The 26,078-nt window shown below is 41.5% G+C and overlaps 1 protein-coding gene across 2 annotated transcripts in view; it reads right to left on the minus strand.

Moving 5' to 3' along the window:
* Positions 1-26,078, minus strand: part of LOC140187369 (protein kinase C alpha type) — a 314,906-nt gene that overhangs the window by 46,916 nt on the left and 241,912 nt on the right. For both annotated transcript variants that reach the window (XM_072242638.1, XM_072242640.1), the window contains exons 9-10: positions 17,888-18,019; positions 17,053-17,226 (exon numbers count right to left, since the gene is read on the minus strand). In XM_072242638.1, the coding sequence (XP_072098739.1) occupies positions 17,053-17,226; positions 17,888-18,019 (306 nt within the window). The remainder of the gene's footprint in view (positions 1-17,052; positions 17,227-17,887; positions 18,020-26,078) is intronic.

The raw sequence follows: 26,078 nt of genomic DNA on the forward strand, positions 1-26,078 counted from the left end.
ACCCCAGAATGAGGTCACAGGAAATGACAGATAGGCATTTTGCTAATTAGCACTTCAAACAAGCTCATGGTCATATTTGTTGTGCTTGCGACACCACCCCCTCACGATTTGTAAGAGAGGAAGTTTAAATCTTCTCTTCGACGGGAGTTCAGTGAAACCACCTCTCAGTGCTCCCCATCTATAATTTCTTCAGCTCTTCAACTTTTTGACAACATTTTGACTCAGACTCCCTTCTCCTATCATTTTGGATCTCCCCCTCCCCTTCCCACTTTCAAATCTCTTACTAGCTGTTCTTTCAGTTAGTCCTGACGAAGGGTCTTGGCCTGAAACGTCGACTCTACCTCTTCCTAGAGATGCTGCCTGGCCCGCGGTGTTCACCAGCAACTTTGATGTGTGTTGCTTGAAATTCCAGCATCTGCAGATTTCCTCAGTTGTGAAGAAGTTCTGGGTTTCAGAGTGTTGGTCTTTTAATCTTTTCAATCTTTTTATTAATTTCAAAATATAGAAACAAAACATAACAATAATACAGATAATATGAAATGTATTGTTACATTTAAAAAAAGAGTAATTGCAAAACCAAATAGTGGAAATTACCAAAACTCCCATACATGTAGAACTGATCACGGATAATATAAAGCAAAAAAAAAAGAAAAAGAGAAAAAAAAAACCCATCCCAAAAGAAAAAAAAAACAACTAAACTAAACTAAAAGACTTGGGCAAAACTAACAACTTAAAAATGGAAAAGAAGAAAACCTCAGCGTCGACGATTCCATTCCCCTCCAACAACAGTACAGAGAAATAAAACAAGTTTGGAAATGATCAAATGAAAATGCTGAATAAATGGCCTCCAAATTTTTTCAAACTTAATAGAAGGGTCATAAACTGCACTTCTAATTTTCTCCAGATTCAGACACACCATAGTTTGTGAAAACCAATGAAATACTGTAGGAGGGTTGATCTCTTTCCAATTCAACAAAATGGACCTTCTAGCTATTAAAGTAAGAAATGCAATCATCCTTCGTGATGAAGGTCTTTTAATCTAATCATGATTCCATCCCACATGCCCCTCCATTTGCCTATTCAATATGTATCTGCCACTATGATCGCTCTGACAGTGCCTTCCACACACTCATTACTCTCTGTGTAAGCACAAAACTGACATCACCCCTATAATTTCCTCCAATCATCATAAAATTACGTCCTCCAAATTGAATCGACTTTATTACTTACATCCTTCACATACATGAGGAGTAAAAATCTTTACGTTAAATCTTAGTCTAAATGTGCAATTTATAGTAATTTGTAATAAATAGTATGTAGAACAGGACAGTCAATATAACATACAAATACAATTGTATCAGGGTGAATTAATCAGTCTGATGGCCTGGTGGAAGAAGCTGTCCTGGAGACTGTTGGTCCTGGCGTTTATGCTGTGGTACCGTTTCCCGGATGGTAGCAGCTGTAACAGCTTGTGGTTGGGGTGACTCGGGTCCCCAGTGGTATTAGCCTTTGCCATCCTGGGGGAAAAGTGCTGGCTGTTCACTCGATCAATGCCTCTCATCATCTTACACACCTCCATCAACTCTCCTCTCACCCTCCCTCACCTCAAAGAGAAAAACCTTAGCTTGTTCAACCTTTCTTCATAAAACATGTTATCTAGTCCTGATAAATCTCCTCAGTAACCTCTCCAAAGCCTCCACAAACTTCCTATAATGAGGTGACCAGAACTGAGCACAGTGTAGTCTAACCAGAGTTTTATAGAGCTACAACATTATCTTGCAGCACTTGAATTCAATCCCGCCCCCACCTATGAAGGCCAACACAACATACACACCCTATCAATTTGAGCTGCATCTCTAAGGAACCTGTGGACTTGGACCCCAAGATCCCTTTGTTCCTGCCATTAACTTTGTACTCTGCCATCAGATTCAACTTACCAAAGTGAATCACTTCACACTTTTCCCGATTGAACTCCATTTGCCACTTCTGCATCCTATCAATGTCTCACTGTGACCAATGAAAACCTACTACACTATCCACAACACACCATCAACCTTTGTGTCAACTGCATTCTTACTAACACACCTCTCTACTTCCTCATCTAAGTCAGTTTTAAAAATCATGAAGAGCAGGGGCCCCAGAACAGATCCCTACAGAACACCACTAGTCACAGTCTTCCAGGCAGAATATGCTCTATCTACAACCACACAGTTCTTTCAGTGGGCAAGTATTACAACAGTGACTCAACTTTGACTATGTACTCAAATTTCTAGTACCAAATGATCAAGCCTGTCTTTATGTTTACCACCCAGTTTTCTTCGTATTTTTATCTGTGGTTGAGACTTCTGTACTGCTGAGCATATTCACTGCAAAGCCTTGTTTGGCCTTTGTCACAGAAGCATGAATGACAGAAATGCAACTATTATGTTTCTCCTACAAAGCAACTTGTCATGTTGATAAAATTATCAAAATCCCAAATCCCATTTTCAATTTTCACAGTATTTATTTTTATTTAGAGATACAGTGCGGAAAAGGCCGTTCCAGCTCTTCCAGCCACACCGTCCAGCAACCCTGATTTAACCTTAAACTAATCGCAAGACAATTTACAATGACCAGTTAACCTACTTGGTATGCCTTTGGACTGTGGGAAGAAACCGGAGGACCCGGAAAAAAAAAATCCACACAATCCACTTGGAGGACATACAGAGACTCTTTACAGAGGGTACTGGGATCAAATTCTGAACTCTGATGCCCCAAGCTATACTAGGGTTACGCTAACCACTATGCTACCGTGTTGGAAGAATTGGATCAATCAGTGTGTATAACAAATTTTTAAATTATGAAGAGGCAATAGAAGATGGAATCAATGGGAAATAATTAGCAATTACAAAATTGATTTTAACTTTCCACTTTGATTCAGACACAGAGTAAGTGCATGGAGAAAAGAAAGCTGAATTCCTGGAATGTACAACAGACTCCTTCCTCAGCTGAATTTTTTGAGCCCTGCAGGAACAGAGATGTAAGCTGTTCTGGTTAAAACTAACCACGTCAATCAGATGAGTTAAATGTGGGTAAAGACCCTGGTACAGCGGCAAGCAGCAAAATAAAAAGCAACACACATCAAAGTTGCTGGTGAACGCAGCAGGCCAGGCAGCATCTCTAGGAAGAGGTACAGTCGACGTTTCGGGCTGAGACCCTTCGTCAGGACTAACTGAAGGAAGAGTTAGTAAGAGATTTGAAAGTGGGAGGGGGAGGGGGAGATCCGAAATGATAGGGGAAGACAGAAGGGGGAGGGATGGAGCCAAGAGTTGGACAGGTGATTGGCAAAGGGGATACGAGAGGATCATGGGACAGGAGGCCCAGGGAGAAAGACAAGGGGGGGAGGGAACCCAGAGGATGGGCAAGGAACCCAGAGTCAGAGGGACAGAGGGAGAAAAAGGAGAGTGAGAAAAAGAATGTGTGTATAAAAATAAGTAACAGATGGGGTACGAGGGGGAGGTGGGGCATTAGCAGAAGTTTGAGAAGTCAATGTTCATGCCATCAGGTTGGAGGCTACCCAGACAGAATATGAGGTGTTGTTTCTCCAACCTGAGTGTGGCTCCATCTTAACAGTAGAGGAGGCTGTGGATAGACATGTCAGAATGGGAATGGGATGTGGAATTAAAATGTGTGCCCACTGGGAGATCCTGCTTTCTCTGGTGGACAGAGCGTAGGTGTTCAGCAAAGTGGTCTCCCAGTTTGTGTCGGGTCTCGCCAATATATAGAAGGCCACATCGGGAGCACCGGACGCAGTATATCACCCCAGCCGACTCACAGGTGAAGTGTCGCCTCACCTGGAAGGACTGTCTGGAGCCCTTAATGGTGGTAAGGGAGGAAGTGTAAGGGCATGTGTAGCACTTGTTCCGCTTACAAGGATAAGTGCCAGGAGGGAGATCAGTGGGGAGGGATGGGGGGGACGAATGGACAAGGGAGTCGCGTAGGAAGCGATCCCTGCAGAAAGCAGGGGTGGGGAGGGAAAGATGTGCTTAGTGGTGGGATCCCGTTGGAGGTGGCGGAAGTTACGGAGAATAATATGTTGGACCTGGAGGCTGGTGGGGTGGTAGGTGAAGACCAGGGGAACCCTATTCCTAGTGGGGTGGCGGGAGGATGGAGTGAGAGCAGATGTGCGTGAAATGGGGGAGATGCGTTTGAGAGCAGAGTTGATGGTGGATGAGGGGAAGCCCCGTTTTAAAAAAGGAAGACATCGCCTTCGTCCTAGAATGAAAAGCCTCATCCTGAGAGCAGATGCGGCGGAGACGGAGGAATTGCAAGAAGGGGATGGCATTTTTTCAAGAGACAAGGTGGGAAGAGGAATAGTCCAGGTAGTTGTGAGAGTCCATAGGCTTATAGTGGACATCAGTAGACAAGCTGTCTCCAGAGACAGAGACAGAAAGATCAAGAAAGGGGAGGGAGGTGTCGGAAATGGACCAGGTAAATTTGAGGGCAGGGTGAAAGTTGGAGGCAAAGTTAATGAAGTCAACGAACTCATCATGTGTGCAGGAAGCAGCGCCAATGCAGTTGTCGATGTAGCGAAGGAAAAGTGGGGGACGGATACCAGTATATGCTTGGAACATGGACTGTTCCACAAAGCCAACAAAAAGGCAGGCATAGCTGGGACCCATACAGGTGCCCATGGCTACACCATTAGTTTGGAGGAAGTGGGAGGAGCCAAAGGAGAAATTATTAAGAGTGAGGACTAATTCTCCTAGACAGAGGAGAGTGGTGGTAGAGGGGAACTGGTTACATCTGGAATCCAAAAAGAAGTGGAGAGCTTTGAGACCTTCCGGGTGGGGGATGGAGGTATATAGGGTCTGGACATCCATGGTGAAAATAAGGCAGTGGGGGCCAGGGAACTGAAAATCATTGAAAAAATTCAGAGCGTGAGAAGTGTCACGAACATAGGTGGGAAGGCATTGGATAAGGGGGGATAAAACAGTGTCAAGGTATGCAAAAATGAGTTCAGTGGGGCAGGAGCAAGCTGAGACAATGGGATATTTGGAGATTTCATGAACTCCAGGATCAAGCCAAATGAAGTAGAAGAGGTAAAGGAATAAAACTGGGAGATTTCCAAAAAGAAATTGCATACTTGGTTTTAAAACTGCTTTGGTTGTGGATCCCTTGCTGTAAACTTTAGAAGCACCCAATACTTTCACACCATAGGCTGAGGATTGGGACTTAGGGTCAGGTTGATGAGAAGGAGACCCAGGGAGGGACTGAGGGTGTTGGGGGCAGTGATAATTCAAGGATAATTAGATGAATCAAAGCCTGGAATATCTAGATTGGGGCCTCAGAGGCAGCAATCAGATGGATGTTTGGGCCTCTGATATAAGCCTTGTGGAGTCACTGAGCCTGTGGAAAGAGAACAATTGTTGGAGGTTGCTTGTGGTTTGGGGAATCGGTCAAATTTCCTCTCTAACATCTACTGATCCTATAATTCTCATTACTGCAGTTCACTCCTGAAAGTTCATCTCAATCATGTAGCACTGAAGGGGCAAAAGCTAGGAGATTGAATTTGTTGTAATATCCTTTAAAAAAAAGCCAATTGCTCCAGTTTCATTATGTCATTGAAAGAATATTACTGAACACTTACTGTGAAATTGAAGAGGGCTATTAAGTTTGTAAGAATAACATTCTAAATAAGTGGCTATAGACAAGATGAGAATGTGGAGAACGCTATAAAAGGATCATTATTTTATAAACATGCAAGTAGAAAAAAACAAATGGAATCACGGGGGTGAGGTCTGTTGGATAGCAACACCAATGATCAATTATGTAATAATTATTTCCCTTTTGGTTTTTGCTAAGAGCAGGATATTAGAGAGGAAGGGAATCCTGAAGTGATTGAGAGTGAGAGGGATTATATGACAGTATGTGAGTAAATTTTTTCAGTGTTGATTGAGCTAAATAAAGAAGAGTGTGGGCCAACAGGATTGATCAGAGGATGAGGTTAGAGACCAAGGAAGGAAACTAATGAAGTCCTAGAAGTTAAATTATTGAGAGCGGACATGCACATTAGGAGTGGAAAGAAGTCCGCAGGGAGATAAAAGTAGGTGTACTCATGATTTAACATAGGGGGGTTGATTAGAAACTTCTTCAGATCTTTCAAATTATGTAACTGATTAATAAAACTGCATGCTTTAATTGACCAGCTCTCTGTTAATACCTTTTGCATAAACATGCCTACTTCTTGTACATTATCTTTTGAACATTTCTTCGCTGACAGTGGCTTCAAACATGCACAATCTTAGAATCATCTTAAGTAACTGTTTAACGTTAATATTTAATGTCAACATAAACTGCTTACAGAAACCTTTGTGACAGCAAGGCTATGCAGTGCATGTGGAATGGTATACAAACCATGACACATTACAAGCAACACCTCCCTTCCTGATAGGCTGAATGCCTTCTAAGCATGATTTGACACATTGAGTGATGCAACAAAAGGAAAGCCCCTTCTCCCCCTGAGGAACAGGCACCGTCTGACCACAGTCAAGGTGAGGAGGATCCTAGCCAGGGTAAATCAACGCAAAGCTGAAGGGCCACACAACATACCCGATTGTGCAGCCCAGCTAACAGAGGTCTTAATGAATAGGCTTAATGTCTCTTTGCAACAGTTCACTGTACCTACAGGCTTCAAGGCAGCCACCACCATTCCATTGCCCAAGAGAGTATGGTAACCGGCCTAAACAATTACCACCCAGTGGCACTGACCTCAACAATCATTAAGTGCTTTGAGTGGCTGGTAATGGATCGTATAAAGTCTCACCTCTTCCAGTTTGGACCTCTTCCAGTTTGCTTATGACTCACTCAAATGGGTGCTTCAGCCCTCCACTCCGTCCTGCCCCACCTAGAAAACAATGCCTCATAGGCCAGGTTATCGTTCATCGACCTCAGCTCGACATTTAACATGGTCATTCCTCAGAGGCTGGTGGGTAAATTACCCTCACTGGGGCTCAACACCCCTCTCTATAACTGGATCTTGGACTACTTGATCCCAATCAAATCACATTAGCAGCAACATCTCAAGCTCCATCATGCTGAGCACTGATGTCCCGCAGGGATGTGTGCTCAGCCCACTGCTCACTCTCGACTGCACTGCCAGATCCAGCTCAAACCACATCATCAAGTTCGCTGAAGATGCCACAGTGGTTGGCTTCATCATCAACAACGATGAGTCGGCATACAGAGAGGAGGTAGACAGGCTTGTCACATGGTGTGAGAACAACAACCTGAGTCTCAGCATGGACCAGACAAAAGAGATGATTGGGGACTTCAGGAAGGCGCAGGTCAACCACTCTGCATTGCACATCAATGACTCTGCCGTGGAGAGAGTGAAGAACACAAAGTTCCTCGATGTGCACTTAATGACTGATCTAAACTGGACCCACAACACCTCCTCATTAGTCAAGAAGGCACAGCAATGTCTACACTTCCTGATAAGATTAAGGCATGCAAAGCTTTCTGCCCTAATTCTAATAACTTTCTAAAGGAGCACAATCAAGAATATCCTGTCTGGCTGCATCATTGTGTGGAATGGAAGCTACAAAGCATTGGACTGCACGACCTTACAGTGCACAATAAGAAACTGCTGAGGGGATGACCAGGGTCTCCTTCCCCACTATTTGCGACATTTACTGGGAACGTTATATGTGAAGGGCCTGAAGCATTGTTGAGGATCCCTTCCACCCATCCTGTAATCTTTTTGACACACTCACTACAGTCAAGAGGAAAGTACAAGAGCATCAGGACCAGGACTGCCAGACTGGGTAACAGCTTCTTCCCTCAGGCTGTGAGACTACCGAATACCCTGCCACCACTAGGACAGTGAGCTGTTTACTGTTTACCTGTGCTGCGCACTACATGCCGTTTGAATTATATTTTATTAACTAAATTGTGGTAATATTTTATTTGATGTGTTGTGTGTGATACATGTATTATGGGTGCACTGTGTTCTGGAGAAACGTTGTTTGTTTGGTTATATGCATGTACTGTACAGTCAAATGATAAACTTGAATTAGCAAGAGATGGAGGATTATGCTCTTTTTAAACAAAGTTCCTTGTTAAATGCCAATGCTATTTGGAATTATCCAGTTCTATTAAGATTCTAGAATAGTTCAATATTTCCCTTTAAGAATATAGTTTTGTCAGCTAGAACTACATGTGAAATAAAAAAAATACAGCCCAATGAAAATTAATCTAAAAACCACCAGATATTGTTGTGCTCTGACAGGAATTAAGAGTGAAGTAGAAAAGGTACAAAACAAAGCCAAAAAAAGCCTCATCCTGTGGAAGACTTTGAGGGTTCAGATTAAACTGCAACAGTTCTGCGAATGACAAAATTTTTATTTTGAAGTAGAGATTTAATGAAGGATTTTTCTGCACTAAATTTGAATGTATATACAGGAGAAGTAGCATGAAAATATGTAAGAAAATCAAGCACTCAGAAATAAATTAATGCCTATTAATAAAATAAAGCAATAAATTAAGGTTACAAATGGACTGAAACTGGATTTGGAGTTGAGGGGGTTTGGAGAAGGGGATTCATAATTAGATTTCATGCTTACGAAGCATTCATCTGCATCACAAGGATCTTCTAGTTTGAGAAAGTCCAAACTCAAAACCTTGTGGCTCCTTAATACTTGAAGGAATATTAGGTATTACACCGGGAATTAATTTGATTGAGGTTGCTTCAGAGCTGTTGTTGAAAGTGTCAGTTCTAAGCACAGAAGTTACAGAAAAAAATGTAAAAATGATTAGGAAAACATGAGGTTAAAGTAGAAACTGGAATTTCCTAACAAATTTTAAGTTAAGAATAATTCTAACAATTAAACGTAAAAACACAGAACAGTACAGCACAGGAAAAGGGGCCCCACAGTATTAAGATGAAATAATTAGTCATTAAATGCCCAACTAAACTAATTCCTTCTCTCTGTACAATATTCATATCCTTCCATTCCTTGTACGTTCCTGTACCTATCTAAGTCTCTTGGACGCCTCTATTGCATTGGCCTTCACCACTATTTCTGGCAATGTCCATCATTCCCTGCGTAAAAAAAAACTTGGCCCACCTGTCTTCTTTAAACTTACACCCTCTCACCTTAAATGAATGCCCTCTGCTATTAGACATTTTAACCTTGGAAAAAAGATAATGTCTGTCTACTCTATCGATGCCTATTGTAAGCATATAAACCTCTATCAGGTCGTTTTTGGCGATTCTGTTTGGGGGGGTGTTAATCACAACCGGAATATAGGTGATAAGTGGCTAATGCACTCAATTTCGTTTCTAAAAGCATTTATCTAACGAATTTAATATTAAACACACAGCGCATCTTTTCCTCGCATGAATATAGTGATAAGTCAATTATCGGGGAGGACAGGGGAGCTTGAAGTAAGTGTTGAACGAACTTATAGTAGAAATGGTAGAGGCAGGTTCGATGTTATCATTTAAAGAAAAATTGGATAGGTATATGGACAGGAAAGGGGACAGGAAAGGAATGGAGGGTTATGGGCTGAGTGCAGGTCGGTGGGACTAGGTGAGAGTAGCGTTCAGCATGGACTAGCAGGGCAGAGATGGTCTGTTTCCGTGCTGTAATTGTTATATGGTTATATAAGTCACTTATAAGTCAGTAGCATCATAACATTTTAAGTAACATTTGGATATTAATCACGTAGCACATATTTTCCTCGTATGAACATATAAAATCATTGCAACACACCAATATCGCTGAATCAGTGGGAGCCCTGGGCTTGTTTTCCTGCAACAAGACGGTCCTATTGAGGGGTGAAGGGAGACAGCGATACTCGAAGGGGGTTCCTTATGTCCAGTCTATTCCGCAATTTAGTTTTTGTTGCATTCATTGCAGAAATCTCTGCTTTGCAGAAAAATGTTGGAAATGGAAGCAATGTTTTCAGTGCTTTCATGGCTATCTCAGGATATTCAGCCTTGACTTCGATCCAGAATGCCAGCAGAGATGTTATGTCAAACATACTTTTCAGCCCGTCGTCATTTGCAAGCTTGAGGAGTTGATCTTCCCACGCTGACATGGATGATGCGTAGATAATGACCTCGCATGCGTTCAAGTTCAACAGTGGGCGTGACAGGGAATGAGGAAAGGTTTCCTCACGGCCCGGTACCAGTCTGCGGCCCGGTGGTTGGGGACCGCTGGTATAGGGCATGTTCTGCTTGCAAGGGGAAGTGCCAGAAAGGACAAATACACAAGGGAGTCACATAGGGAGCAATCCCTTCGGAAAGCAGAAAGTGGGGAGGGAAAGATGTGCTGCTTGGTGGTGGGATCCCATTGGAGATGGTGGAAGTTTTGGAGAATTATGTGCTGGATGCGGAGGCTGGTGAGGACAAGGGGAATCCTATCCCAAGTAGGGTGGCGGGAGGATGGGGGAGAGCAGACGTGCATTGTCAGAGATCCCCACCACCCAGGTCATGCTCTCTTCTCACTGCTGTCATCAGGTAGAAGGTACAAGAGCCTCAGGACTCACACCACCAGGTTCAAGAACAGTTTCTACCCCTCAACCATTCGGCCCTTGAATAAAAGTAGACAACTACACTCATTTGCCCTATCAGTGAAATGTTCCCGCTTTGTGAAGCATGCTCCTCAAGACTTGGCTTAAACTAATAAAGGAATTAGTATTTTATCTACCTCCTGCAACAAGTCTGTGCTGGATTGTGATTCATGACAGACTGGTTCAGTACATTTCTCGCATATCTCACTATCTAAAATATTTAAGTTTGGTGACATCACATGCAGAACTGAAGGTGCCATCATTTATCCTGTCTTCAAATTCAGTTCATTCGGTCTCCCCCACAAAATTTGAACTTTCCATCCTGGGCAACATCCTGGTGAATCTGCTCTATATCTCCCCAGTTCATTCACATCCATTCTGTAAAGTGGTAATTAAAACTGCACACAAGTGGCCAGCTGTGGTTTAAACAAAGTTTTATAATGGCCTTCATATTGTTTTATTCCATACCCCAATAAATAAAGACCAACAACTTACATGCCTTCTTCACTACCTCACCTACATGTGAGAGTCTGTGGAGTCATAGATCAAATTCCCTCACTACTCCCAAAGGCCATGCCATGCATGATATATCCTTATTAATAGGCATCCGTTACTCTCGTGAGACCATGGATTTGCGCCTTGGAAGGTTTCCAGGGCGCAGGCCTGGGCAAGGTTGTATGGAAGACCGGCAGTTGCCCATGCTGCAAGTCTCCCCTCTCCATGCCACCGATGTTGTCCAAGGCAAGGGCACTAGGGCCAATACAGATTGGCACTGGTGTCGTTACAGAGCACTGTGTCGTTAAGTGCCTTGCTGAAGGACACAACACGCTGCCTCAGCTGAGGCTGGAACTAGCGACCTTCAGATCACTAGACTGACACCTTAACCACTTGGTTAGTGCATCATATATTCTTATTGGGCCATACAAAATGCATAACTTGCCCTTATCAGGATTAAGTTTCATCTCCCTTCGCTCGAGCAAACTCTCCAGCTGGCCAGTTATTGTTCGTCAACCGAAGAGAATCCTTTGATTATCAACACCACTAGCACTTTTTGTGTCATCAATAAACTTGCTAATTGCACGTATTGATGAAACCCTGATGTCAATGCTGGGCTATGAAGCTCAGCTAGTAAGAAGTGAGCCAAAGTTTCAGCATGCCAGGTTCCAAAGTCTGCAGCACCCAAAGATGAAATATCACAAAATTGTACAGCACAGAAAATTGTACTGACCATCAAGTAGCTAATTATTCTAATCCATTTAACAGCACTTTATCTAAAACCTTACTTTGTCATGGCAGTGCAAGTGCTCGACTGAATACTACTGAAGTGTTGTGAGTGTCTTTGCTTCGACCTGCCCCTCAAACAGTGCATTTCAGTTTCCAACCACCCTCTGAGTGAAAAAGTTCTTCCTCAGATTCCTTCTGTGTCTTATTCACTACTCTAAACCTATGCTTTCTAAGTTATTTAATTATCAAAGTACATACATGTCTCCACATACAGCCCTGAGATTCATTTTCTTGTAGGCATTCACAGTAAATACAAAGAAACACAATAGAATCAATGAAAAAATGCACACAAGACAGACAATCAATGTGAAAAGACAAACTGCAAATACAAAAAAAATTTAAAAATTAAATAAACAATAAATTTCAAGAACATGAGATGAAGAGTTCTTTGAAGTGAGTCCATTGTTTGTGGGGGAAAAAATCCTTACTATCTACCCTTTTGTGGGCACATGGCCAAGTGGTTAAAGCATTGGACTAGTGATCTGAAGGTCGTGAGTTCCAGCCCCAGCCGAGGCAGCGTGTTGTGTCCTTGAGCAAGGCACTTAATCGGACATTGCTCTGTGATGGCACTGGTGCCAAGCTGTTATCGGCCCTTGCCCTTCCCTTGAACAACATCAGTGTCGTGGAGAGGGGAGACTTGCAGCATGGGCAACTGCTGGTCTTCCATACAACCTTGCCCAGGCCTGCACCCTGGAGAGTGAAGACTTTCCAGGCGCAGATCCATTGTCTCGCAAGACTAACAGATGCCTTAATCTACCCTTTTGCCCTTCATAATTTTGTTTAACTCGATTGTTGTATACATACTTCTGTATTGAAAATGTTTCAACCTAACGTACAGAGGGGGACGGGATTGTTAGTAATAATGCCTTTGACTGTGAATTAACTTAATTCACTAGTTTTGAACTAAAGAAAGATGCATTAAACAGGAGGAGCAAACTGGCATTCCTGTTGTGAGGCTCCCTCAGGTTTCAATCGAAACCAAATTACACTGTCTGCTGCCAGCATAGCTAGAATGCAATTATTTTCTTGGAGACGTGGTATTCTGCCAGAACAGAAAGGATGCTTTTCCTTGCATGGCTTTGCCCACTACAGACATCAAAATTATAAATACTGCTTCTCTAAACAGCAGTGGATTGAACAGGATAGGAAAAAAATATACCTCTGCAACTATTAGAAACTTAAAAACTTGTCTTTCTGTATGTACGTATCAGTGTACATCTCTGGGACAACTTGCTGTAAAACACTGCAATTCAAGACTGTCATCTCAGGTGAATGACCTAGTCATCACTTGTCCCTACATTAGAAGACAGATCGCCCGGTTGCTGTCACAGACTGGCTGCTTTGTTCTCCTCTATTACAATATTAGCAATTCTGCAATAGTGGAAAACAAAGTAAGCTGCATGTGCTGGAATATGAACCAAAAGCAGAAATGCTGGAAGAACTCAGCCAGTCAGGGATTCTCAATTCTGGAGGAAGAGTTGCTGACTTGAAACATTCATTGGTTTATCTTTTAATAGATGCTGCTTAATTGGGCAAGTCCTTCCAGCATGTGGTTTTGCTACAAAAATGTTTTAATGGCTGCAACGACTGCAAAAAGCACAGTGTAAAGTGCAATTCGTTAGTCCCATTTTCAGATTTCCCAAACTTTCCTCACTGAAAGACCACAGTCTGTGCAGATCAGAAATAACATCTCCAGCTTATTGATAATCAACACTGGTAGACCTCAGGGATATGTGCTTAGCCCACTGCTCTACTCTCTCTACATCCATGACTGTGTGGCTAGGCACAGTGTAAATGCCAGCTATTAATTTGCTGACAACACAACTACTGTTGGTAGAATTTCAGATGATGACTAGAAGGCATACAGGAGCATGACAGATCAGCTGGTTGAGAGGTGTTGCAGCAACAACCTTGTACTCAACGTCAGTAAGACCAAAGAATTGACTACGGACTTTGGAAAGGGTAAGGTGGGGTTCTCATCAGCAAATCAGATGTGGAAAGGAATTTCATGTTCCTGAGCGTCAACATCTCTGATGATTTATCCTGGGCCCAACATACCAATGCAGTTACAAAGAAGGCACAAAAGCTTTCATTAGGAGCTTGACGAGATTTGGTATGTTACCAAAGATACTTGCAAATTTCTACAGATGTACTGTGGAGAGCTTTCTAACTGGTTGCATTACCGTCTGGTATGGAGGGGGAGACTGCACAGGATCCAAATAAGCTGCAGAAAGCTGTAAACTCGGTCATCTCCATCATTGGCACCAGCCTCCCCAGCATCCAGGACATTGACAAGGAGGTGGCATTCATGATTAAAGACCCCTGTCACCCAGGACATACCCTCTTCTCATGCTACCATCAGGTACGAGACCCTGAAGGCACAATCTCAAAGATTCTGGAACAGCTTCTTCCCCTCTACCATCAGATTTTTGAATGGACATTGAACACATGAACACAACCTTACTTTTTTTTCTCTCTTTTTGCACAACTTATTTAACTTTTAAAATATATAAACACCTCTAACTATAATTTACAGTTTTATTATGTATTGCAATATACTGCTGCCACATGGCAACAAATTTCACAACATGTGCCAGTGATATTAAACCTTATTCTGATTCTGACTTTATTTCAAAACATGGTGCCTAGTTTGGTTTGAAAATCTTTCCTTTGGTTCGCACTCTCCCTTAGCACATTAAAAGTTTGTCCCTTGTATTTATTTTTTCTTCCTCTATCAAGTACTAGAAACAAGTGATGATATAAATAGAGCTTAAGAAGGATAAAGTTTTCAATTTTCACATCAGTTTGAAGCCACCTCAGATAAGTTTTTCCCTGCATGATATTCAAGATCAAAGTTACCTTTTCAAAACCAATTGCCAGGATTGTATTTAAAGTGATAATGTTCTGAGGATTGTCAGTAAGTGCTGTGAGAAACACTTTTCTGTAGTCTCTGCAATGCTCTGAAGCCAGCCATAAAGTTTACTTTTTTACTTGTATCCAGGGCCTTTAATCTAACAACAAAGGGAAGAGAGTGAGATCCATGCCTCACTGTAACTTCAAAGTCTAATTATTCTTGTAATGCTGGAAATGTGACACCACTTTGGCCAGATGTTCGTTCAATGCTAGAATACAAAAACTTCAGTCACAATCAAATCCAGAGTAATACTGAGCTGCCAGCTTCAGTTTGGCACAGCAACAACACCATCCATTGGCCCATAGCTGACACTATGTGGACATCACATCTACAGACTATGAGGAGGGTACGTCGACTCAGACCATGAGAGGCCTGTGTCGGGCATTTTCATGTCTTACAAGGCGCAGATTGGAAGTCTATGTGGGGCGCCACTCCTCACACAGACTAGAGCAATGTGTGATTAAGTGCCTTGCTCAAGGGCACAAACACGCTGCCACAGCTGAGGCTCGAACTGACCTTGAGATAACGCACTTGGCCAACGTGCCCAACACTATGAGGGTCTTATCTTCAGTACTTAATCTTTGCTTTATACTAGCAGTGATCTTAAATTGAACAAATGCGTAGGAACAGAGGATCCTTTTAAGCTATGCACATTTACTATTACATATCTTAACATAACTGCATCTCATATCTAACACATAAAAAATTGAATATCATATCTAAGCCAATTTACAGATTTGCTTCCACATGTTCCTGTTCCAGACATCTTGTTTTCTATCATTTATAAATAACCTCCTTCTGTAGTCTCTTTAGATCAAGAATGGCATGCTCTGATTCTGAGGGAGATGGTGATCTGTTATATGAATATGGAACATCACTGGCCACCTTACTAAGAGTTGTTAGTCATAGTCATACTTTATTGATCCCGGGGGAAATTGGGTTTCGTTACAGTTGCACCAACCAAGAATAGAGTATAGATATAGCAATATAAAACCATAAATAATTAAATAATAATATGTAAATTATTATTTACAGGAAATAAGTCCAGGACCAGCCTATTGGCTCAGGGTATCTGACCCTCCAAGGGAGGAGTTGTAAAGTTTGATGGCCACAGGCAGGAATGACTTCCTATGACACTCTGTGTTGCATCTCGGTGGAATGAGTCTCTGGCTGAATGTACTCCTGTGCCCAACCAGTACATTATGTAGTGGATGGGAGACATTGTCCAAGATGGCATGCAACTTGGACAGCATCCTCTTCTCAGTCACCACCGTCAGAGAGTCCAGTTCCATCCCCACAACATCACTGGCCTTACGAATGAGTTTGTTGATTCTGTTGGTGTCTGCTACCCTCAGCCTGCTGCCCCAGCACACAACAGCAAACATGATAGCACTGGCCACCACAGACTCGTAGAACATCCTCAGCATCGTCCGGCAGATGTTAACGGACCTTTTATAAAATTATAAAAGGGCTTGAAAGCACAGTCATAAAAGTGCAGTTTCCACTCGTGTGGGGAGTGCAATATTAAATTATTAAAGAGAAAACATTCACCAATAAATCTAGAAGGGAATATTTACATGTAGAAACATGAAAGTATAAAGCAGAGATCTACTTAAGAGGAAGTCAAATAAGCATGTGAGACAGAGTGAATCAAAAAAATCTGGTAAACATTTTAGATATGAGAAGAATGCACATCAGTAATTAAAGAAACTAAAAATATCAGCATGTTGGTCCAAATCACTGATGGCTCATTTATAGATTGTCTATAAAATATAATGTCAAATGTCTTTATTCACTTACATTGACCTACTTTAAAGTCTATTTTCTGACACAGATTCATCCTACAGTTATAAAATCTGTTCCTGTCGAGGCTTGCCTAAACTGTTGCTTTCTGCCTCATTTCTAACAACAAAATCAGTTCTATCAGGTGCGAAGAAACTAACTGAATGACACAGTGAAATAACGACTAGGAACCATAGGAACCATGAATCAATTGGAAGAAACATCTGGGCATTGCACCTCGCCTATTATCAGCACTGCTTTACATGAGAACAAATGTTCAGAAGTCTAAAAAGGGAAACTCAAAGCCCAACAGCATGAAGAAATGGGCACAAGGAGATCAAGAAAATAAAACTATCCTCGTAATTTCAAAACAATGTAAACACACCAACAGCCATTTAAAACAAAAAACATATAAACAGGAACTAGTGTAATATTTTTCAAAGATTTTAATTATAGGCATGAAGTCCTTGGTGACCATCTTTTGCGATGTTTACTTTCTGGAACTAGAGACTTACCATAGTTTGAAAACAAGAGTGGAGCTGTGTTAGGAAATGGGGCTTCTCCATCAGGGCAAGGACTCTCTTTTCAATCATGGTACATTCAACATCATCATCCTGAATGACCACATCTTTCTTTAAAATCTTGATGGCGTAAAGCTCATTTGTTCCCTTCCTCTCCGATAGCATGACCTGTAGAAGATAATTGAATGCCTTAAGGAACTGTGAACCATACAAAGGCCACTGATCTTGATTATCCTTTTAATTTTGCTAATAGTGGGGGGTAGGGGGGTGCACTTTGAGACAAAAGTAGTTAAGGTTTTTGGCACCTAATATTTTGTTCTTCCAGATCAAGTATAGGCACAATAAAAAGTGCACTTTCATTGTCCCTCTCTCAAATTTTTCTATAAGGCCAAATGGAAATTGCTCAAGAAAGTACCAGTGTCCTAGATGATACAATCAATCTTTAGCTTCAACCAGCCGACAATTCCTCTGAGCTATTACGGAGTCGATTGGATGCTTAGGCACCTTGCTAGTGTGTATTCATAGGAAAATAATTCCATCACATTCCATTAAATATATATTAGCTAGACCTTAAACTCTGAACCTCTCTCCAAGTCATTAAAACCTTCCTCCATGCTTGATTCTTAAGTTTTTTCTGAAGTTATTCCTGCAAAATGTTGGCCCTTTTTACTCTGTTAATATCATAACAAATGTAAAATATATTAAGTGCGGCAACTTCCTCAAGGACCTGCTGAGTCTTTCATTGTGGGCTAAAATTCTTCCCCTTAACATCCTCAGAAACCAATATCATCCCCTTTGAAACGATTTTCCCCAATGCGTTTTTACAAACCTTGCCAAAACTTCCTTTGCCCAACACCATTAAGAAGTTGAAGTCTGATATATTCACATGGTCCAAATTATTTGATGGCGAACTTGCTTTCTTTTCAATCACCTTTTTACCAGCTGGTCCAAGTTTGGCTTTCTATTGGAAACATAAAGGAAGAATATAGCTTTAATATCGCTGGCTGGTGGAATACTATGTGTAGTCCTTGCACTGAAGTAAATACATGAATGGATTCTGACAATTCAAGCAATGGGTTCATACAGCACCATACTGCACATGGAATCCTACCTTCTCCAGGGAGGTTCTTGTACAGAATAGCTAAAAGACCAAGTAGGATGTCATTGTGATACCTCCGTTTGCTTTTGTTTTATGCTTCCTTCTGAGTAATACTGAAAGCTCCAACCTGTGCTGGAAATGCAAGATAGAAGGCTCTACAATATCTTTAAATACATGAGCCCAAAAAGATCAGATCAGTAGGCTGCTGTACTTCAGAGAGCATCATTGCTGAGCCTGAACCTGCCTTTTGTTAGACCATGGAGATACTTTGAATGTGGAAGCTAGTGAAAACAGATGGGCAGCAGGAACCCTGCCTGCTTCCCCACACTGGAATCACGGGATGTTGAAGCCAATTCTGGTGGAAGTATTGCGATGTTAGCTGGAGATCAACTTATCATCACAGACCAGCATGTTGATCTGCACAGCTTATGTGACACAGATTAATATTTCTTCAAATACTTGAACAGGAGGTTCCTCGCACATCACAGAGAAAACCCAATCCTGTGCAGTTGAAAATAGGTTGAACCAATACTGCATCCTTTTTCAGGCTTTAGCGTCCAGCAAGAGGTACAATTACTGACTTCCAGGCAGGAATTTTGTCAGCATGAGAAACATAGTTATTGCACTAAGCTCTACAAAATGTCATTAACAATAATACAATGCCTAATATTCACTGCAAAAGTATAGTTCTGATCTTCATAAATGGTAGTTATCTTGATGTCCCATGGTCTGAAAGAAGCTATAGGTTATAGCAGCTATTCATGAAGCCAGCAGAAACATTCTTTTGGAACTAGAACAGTATTGCTTGTATTCTGCATATTTTCCTTCCTCCCAAGGTCACAGCTGCACAGCTAAGTGTTGGTTGCTGCGTGATTCTGCAGATCAAAACAACCGCGTACACTGAAACTGGCAGCAAAACCATGCAATTTTCAAGAAAAATTTAATCTTTATGTAACTTTAGGGTGTTACAGTAGACTGTTAGGGTGGCATATAATGCTGCTCTAATAATATCTAAAAAGTAGGAGTGCTAAGCTTATGAGTTTTAATCAGGTTAATTTGTTTATTATGTGTTTGGAAGAACGATATGTTAATGTAATTGCAAGTTTTAAATTAACTCCAAGATAAAAACATTTTATAAAATGTCATTTAAATACCCTTTAAAATCCAAAGTTTCCTTTAGCCCTGTAAGAAGACTTGAGTGTTTACAACATAAACCGGGTCTGGGTCAGACCTTGCCATTGGAAAAGAAAAACCTCCAAAACTGACCAGCATAAGGCTGCTTATTTTTTTTATTAGTATTTCAACAGTGACAATTGATTTTTCATGCAAGGAAACCAGTTTAAATGAAAATTCTGGGTCACGGTTCGCTGGGGAGCACCAAGAAATTGATGAGGAAAGTTAAATATGAGAGTAATCTGATGAGAAACGTAAAAACAAACTATTAAATCCTTTCTACTGAAGTAAAAAAAAAATTTTCCAAAGTTAGATAGGTTTGAACACTATAAGGAAAAAGCTAAGAAGTTAAACAAAATTTCCTGGAAATAGCAGAGAGCAACATGTTTAGAGTGGGTGAAGAGCTGAAGAAAATAAAAACATTTTGGAAATTAATGGGACGGGAGGTTATTAAGTTACTAGGAACTGATGACCCATAGTCTGAAAGAAGTGACAATGGAGATGGCGGGGACAATGGCTGACATCTTCCAAAGTTCCTGAGACTCTAGAATGGTTCCCATAAAATGGTAAGTTACAAATGTAACCTCATCGTTTAACAACACAGATCAGAGCAGTCAGCCTGACCTCAAAAGTAGGAAAAATATTAGAATCTATCACTATGGAACTGGCAATGAAAATGCACAGTGTCAACGTAGATTGGAGTAGCCTAATAGATAAAGGAGAACCAATGATGTGTTTAAAATTCAGAGGTTTTTAAACAAAATTAGAGCACACACAAACAGGACACTGTACTGGCGGTAATTAAGGACTGGTTGATAGACAGTAAACAGAGCTAGAACAGATAAATGGGAGATGTTTGGGCTGGGAAGCTGGTGTTGACTGATATCACAGCCAGTCTTTACCATGGTATGACTTCTCTTCACTCACCCCTACACCCTGATTCTGAAAACCTATTAATCCCCGAGACTGTGCCTCCCGAGTTGCAAAGATTTATCACCTTCTGGGTGAAGAAATTTCTTCTCATCTGTCTGTCCTGAACGGCCAATCTCTTATTTTTGTCACTTTTGGTTCCACATACCTCAGGCAAAAGGAACATCAAATTTTACCTTGTTCTTCTACACTCAAGGCCAGGGTACCAGCCAGGTCTGTCTCATCCAGTGGTTCCCAGCCTGGGATACACCGACCCCTTTGTTAACAGTAGAGATCCATGACATAAAAAGGTTAGAAACCCCTGGCCTAATCTCTCCTTGTGACAAAGCAAGGCAGAACAATGGATCCTGTCTATATGGACTATGACAAGGTCCTGGAAGATTACATAGCATGGAATTCAGGGGGCTCTAGTGAGGTGGATTCAGAATTTGCTGAATGATAGAAAGCAGAGGGTAATGGTTGAAGCTCGATTTTCCAACTGGAGTTTTGTGATTAGTGGGGTGTCCGGGGGCAATTGTTGGGATCTCTGTTATTTATTATATATGTAAATGATTTGGATGTGAATGTAGATGACGCAATTGGCAAGTTTGCCAGTGATACTAAATAAAGTATCTTGAAAAACTTGTTGATATTGAAGTAAGTTACAAAGAATTGCAAAGCGATCTTGATCATTTAGGGAGATAGGCTGAGGAATGGCAGATTGATTTCAGCTAAGGTAAGTGTGAGGTGATGTATTTTGGATATTTAAACTAGGCCAGGACTTGTACAGTGAATGGCAAGGACTGGGAAATGTGAAACAGAGGGACTTGGGAGTACAAGTATAGAGTATGTTGAAAGTCACTGCACAAGGGGACAGAATGGTGAAGAAGGTGTTGAGCATGCTGGCCTTTATCAGTCAGGGCATTGACTTTAGGAGTAGTGACCTTATGTTGCAGTTATATAAATCATTGGTGAGGCCACACTTGGAGCATCTCAAGGCATATCCTGATGAATTTTTACTCAGCCATCATTGAGAGTGTTGTGACCAACTCTATCACTGTTTGGTTTCCTGCTGCCTCCTCCCTCTCCAGGCAGCGAGCGGTCCACTCAGTGGGGAAGATCATTGGCCGTCACCTACCGACATTAGAAGATCTGTTCATCGCCAGAGTAAAGAAAAGAGCTGAAAATAGTCACCTATTCACTAAACTGATGTCAGGGAGATGCTACAAGTCCATCACCATCAGGGCTATATGTCATCTCCAAAGCTTCTTTCCTGTAGCTAACCAGGCTCTCAAAATTCACTCTGGTGTAATACTCCAACTGTCCCTGCACAACATTAAATAGTCTTTTCTACTCTCCTTGTTCTATTCATATGTTCACATTTATTTAAGTTTGATTATTGACATTTGCACATGTGACCATTCTGCTAATTGTTAATTCCTCATGGATGTTTTGCACTTTATCTTGTAAATTGTTGGTTGCTATTGTGTGGTCTGTTATGGTATTGTACTGTTTAAGAGACACATGAACGGTCACTTCTTTACACAGAAGGTAGGAATGCCTGGAATGAACTACCAGAGGAAGTGGTTGAGGCAGTATTTAAGAGGCACTTGGATAGGTGCATGGAAGGGAAGGTCTTGGAGGGTTATGGGCTGAAAACGGGCAACTGCAACTAGCAGGGAGGATGCTGTGGTTGATATAGACCAGCAGGGCTGAAGGGCCTTCTTTTGTGCTGTATTACTCCGTGACTCTATGGCACTTCCATTCTTGCAGCTGACTTCTCCTAACCCCCTAATTGCCTCAGAAACAAGATCATTTGACCAGCAGTGATGAAGATCCCACTCTCTAAATTGTATCTAACTTACACGATCATCACTCTAAACCTCAGGCCCTAAACCTTCTTAAGACTGATCCTTCCTTCCCAAACTGGCTACTTACCTACCCTGGCAATATCAGGTCCTGATCTTCGGTTTCTAACCATTGTTTTTAACCCCAATGTTTCAGATATGACATACATATCTAAAAGTCTTTCAGTCTCTTACCTTGATGATGCAACCTGAGGCCTTGATGCCCATCAAATTCCATTAAACCCCAACATACAGTGTCAGTCTCAGATGATGCACTTTCCAAAATAGAAGAATGCAACACAGCAGAGGGTTCATGAACAAGAGATTCAATGACTCTCCACTGAACAATAGAATTTATAGTCTGACAGATCTCAGAGCTTAACTGGGTTAAGGAAAATTAGCGGTTCCTGTGTCAACTCAAATTCTATAGCTGCCAGAGACAATGGTTCTGAATGACTAATATTTTAATTCTAGTCTGAGCAATGTGTTATATCTACAACAAATTCCCTTGTGATGCAATGAACCTCTCACTCAATCTGCCACCTCTTGAAAATTACCAAGCAGTGCGCTAGAACAAAGACTTTTGTTTTAAAAGTTGATACAAAACCATAAGATAGATATGCTGCAGCTAGAGTATAAGGTCAAAGGGCCTGGGTTTCCAGCTGAACAACACAATGAACCAAGGTTTTTCAGCAACCAGAATGCTTGCAACTTTGCAAGCTCTGCTTCTGAACTATCATGTTCTCAATTCCTGTACATGGTCATTGTGGGAGAGACACCATGCATGTGAAGGAAAAGTTTAGCTTGCTATTTTAATAGCAGAGGGCAGTGAATCACTGGTCTCAGACAAATCACAAAAGGCTAAGTTAAGTTATTGGGTTGGAGTGGTCAGAGTAGGAGGAATTTGAGGTGATGCTTGTTTTCCAACCATTGACATGCCAGTGGAAGGGTGTGTAGAATGTGAATCATTTTGTCAAGAGCAGCCAGCTATCGAGAGTGCAGTGAGAAACCGCTAACATTTCAAGTATGTTGGGAAGTGGGCTGTTAAATCACAGAGCTGCACAGTTAGCAACGTTGACCTTGTATTCCAGCAAGTTCCCAAAGATGCGCACACTTTGGTTGAAGTGAACAGGACTTGGTAGGACATATCCAACAGGTAATAGTGAAGAACTAAACTCTATTCTCCAACCTGAAGATAGAGATATGGTGAGGGAGTATCGGTGCAGGCTGGCAGCTGCAGAAGCAATGCATCAAAAGCACATAACCGACAGCAGCAGGAATGGACCTTGGGGCCACTCAGAACTACTCTACCCATCAATCAGAACTAATCTATTAATCACATATCCTTCAAAGCCTTTCATATCCAAAATCCATCAGACCCTGTCTTGATCAAACATACTCAGTCCTCTTGTGTAGGGTATTCCTAACAAAAACTTCTCATCCTGAATAGCCAACTCTTGTTCTGAGATGGTGGCCCTCATTTTTAAATACCCCAGCAAAGGAAAACATCATCCTGAACTCAAATAAAAATAAAGTGTTCCAAATACTCAGCAAGTCAGTCATCATCTATGGAGGGAGAAAATGAGTTATCATTAATTACATCTCAATTAACTTACTTCTACTCTATCCCCATTGGATTTTGTTATGTTTAATTAAATCACCTGACATCCTTCTAAATACAAGAGACCTATTGTGCTCAGATTTGACCCATTTATCCTCATTGAGCAATCTCCTAATTCGGAGAATTAATCTGGTGAACGTTTGCCACGTTCCCTTTATCTCACCCATCTGCTTCCTTGGGTTGGAAGACCAGAGCAGATACACAATACAGCAGTATTGCAAGTGTGTTCTCACCAGGGTTCTTATTACAATAAGACATTTTTGCTCTTTTACTTAGAGTTCCCTTACAAGAAAGGCCAGCTAGAGTTTGGCTTCCTGATGCCTTGCTGTATTTGAACATCAACAGGACAAGTTGCGATTCACTGTGTGCTATTAACGTAAAGGTCTTGGTACAAATAAACCTGTTTGAATTGATTGTTTTCCTATATTAACTATTTTTTATTCAAGGATATAATACAAGTATTCCATTATCATTCCTGAACTTCAGAAATTCAGTTTGCCATTTATCTTGTGTTCCCACGCTGCCCTCTGGTGGTCCACTACTGTCATATGGATTGTCATCACCTGCAGTTAGCTGAAGAGCACAGATGCCACATGACGTTAGTAGATTATGCTCGGGAGAAATTCATGAAATATCGGACAATTGCAAGGACAACACAGACTGGTTAGACTGCTCTGCCACCTTCAGTATGTGTTTTATCACAGGTGCATAATGCTGCTTAACTCAATCAAAAGGCCAAAATTAAACCCTGGCATAGTACAGTGTCAAATAATTCCAATAACAGTGCCACCACTTTGAATCAGTTTCTTGCCTCTACATTTTTAAGGTTTAGGTTCAGTCTAACTGGCACATCAATGTACCAGTTCGGAAGTTCCCTGAGATTGCTTCACATCTTCAGCCCCAGACTTTGTGCAGATTTTTTCCTTAATTGTCAACCCTACATCCCCATTACAAGAAGTGGAAATGGGTAAGGCTGGCCGACAGGGCCCTGGTGAAGCTGTCTAACCCAATCCCCTGTACAGCAGATACAACAGATTACAGAAACATGAATGAACTCCTCTGTACCATTGACTGGGGGGTGGGGTTCTAACATTTAACTGTCATTCATTCTTTGGTGCACTCCTCTGTTTTCATGGATGTTTGCAAAGAAAAAGAATCTCAGGATGTATATTGTATACATTCCTCTGACATTAAATGTACCTATTGACTTTGGAGGTCAATGGAGATGGAGGTCATCAGGGGCCTATGCTCCACTGGGAGCCAAGGGCTCAAGTAAGTAAGTACGTTTTCCCCACTTCAGTGTGAGCTTACGTGACTTTGCTAAGTTTCCACTTGGTGGAATTCTCTCCTGAAATCGCTGTGCCTCTCTTTCTCCTACTTTAGGATGCTGTTTAAATCTATCTTCTATGTGGCAAGTTTGCAAGCTTTGTTCAATATTCCCTCCTGTGAAGTATCCTGGGAACTCACTATATTGAAGACACTTTATAAATGCACGTTGACAGAGGTCTGGGTCTTTGAGAAGATATTGAACTGAACCTATTTGCCTGTTCACTCAAGAGAACTAGTGACAACATATTGCAACAGTAAATAATACCATTGTCCTTGTCCACCTCAATTCCTCAACTGAGAAACAGTTTAATTATCTGCTCTTCTGTTTACAAGACGTCGTTGGGATGAGATTTATTACCATGATTGTCTACTCAGTGCTACCGGGCCGTGAGGAAACAATATGAGTCAGCTGCGCCTTTCCTCATTCCCTGTCACGCACTGTTGAACTTGAACATAGGGTTGCTAACTGTCCTGTATTTGCTGGGACATCCCGTATATTGGGCTAAATTGGTTTGTCCCATACGGGACCGCCCTTGTCCCGTATTTCCCCTGCTAAGGTAGAGCGTTCCTATGAAACCTTTCGTGCTGAAATGGCGTGAAGCGAAGAAGCAATTACCATTAACTTAAATAGGAAAAATTTTTGAGTGTTCCCAGACCCAAAAAATAACTAAATCATACCAAATAACATAAAAAACTTAACATATAGTAAAAGCAAGAATGATATGATAAATGCACAGCCTATATAATGTAGAAATAATGTACATACAGTATAGTTGGGAAGATTAGCATGTACGCGCATGCGCACGTCACATATGCGCATGTGCACAGAGGTCTCCGTGCAAGGCTTCATGGTCATGGTAGTCTTTCCTGGGGTAAAGTGTCCCGGGATTTGACTGCTACTTTTGTCCCTTATTTGGGAGTGAGAAAGTTGGCAACCCTAACTGTAAAAGACACGTTGAGGTGAGTTTAACCCTACTTGAACACCTCCCCCCCCAGTCCGCAAGAATATTGTCAATATTAAACCGGTCCGTGATGCAAGAAA

Source organism: Mobula birostris, chromosome 24 (genome assembly GCF_030028105.1).
Source record: "Mobula birostris isolate sMobBir1 chromosome 24, sMobBir1.hap1, whole genome shotgun sequence".
Taxonomy (NCBI): domain Eukaryota; kingdom Metazoa; phylum Chordata; class Chondrichthyes; order Myliobatiformes; family Myliobatidae; genus Mobula; species Mobula birostris.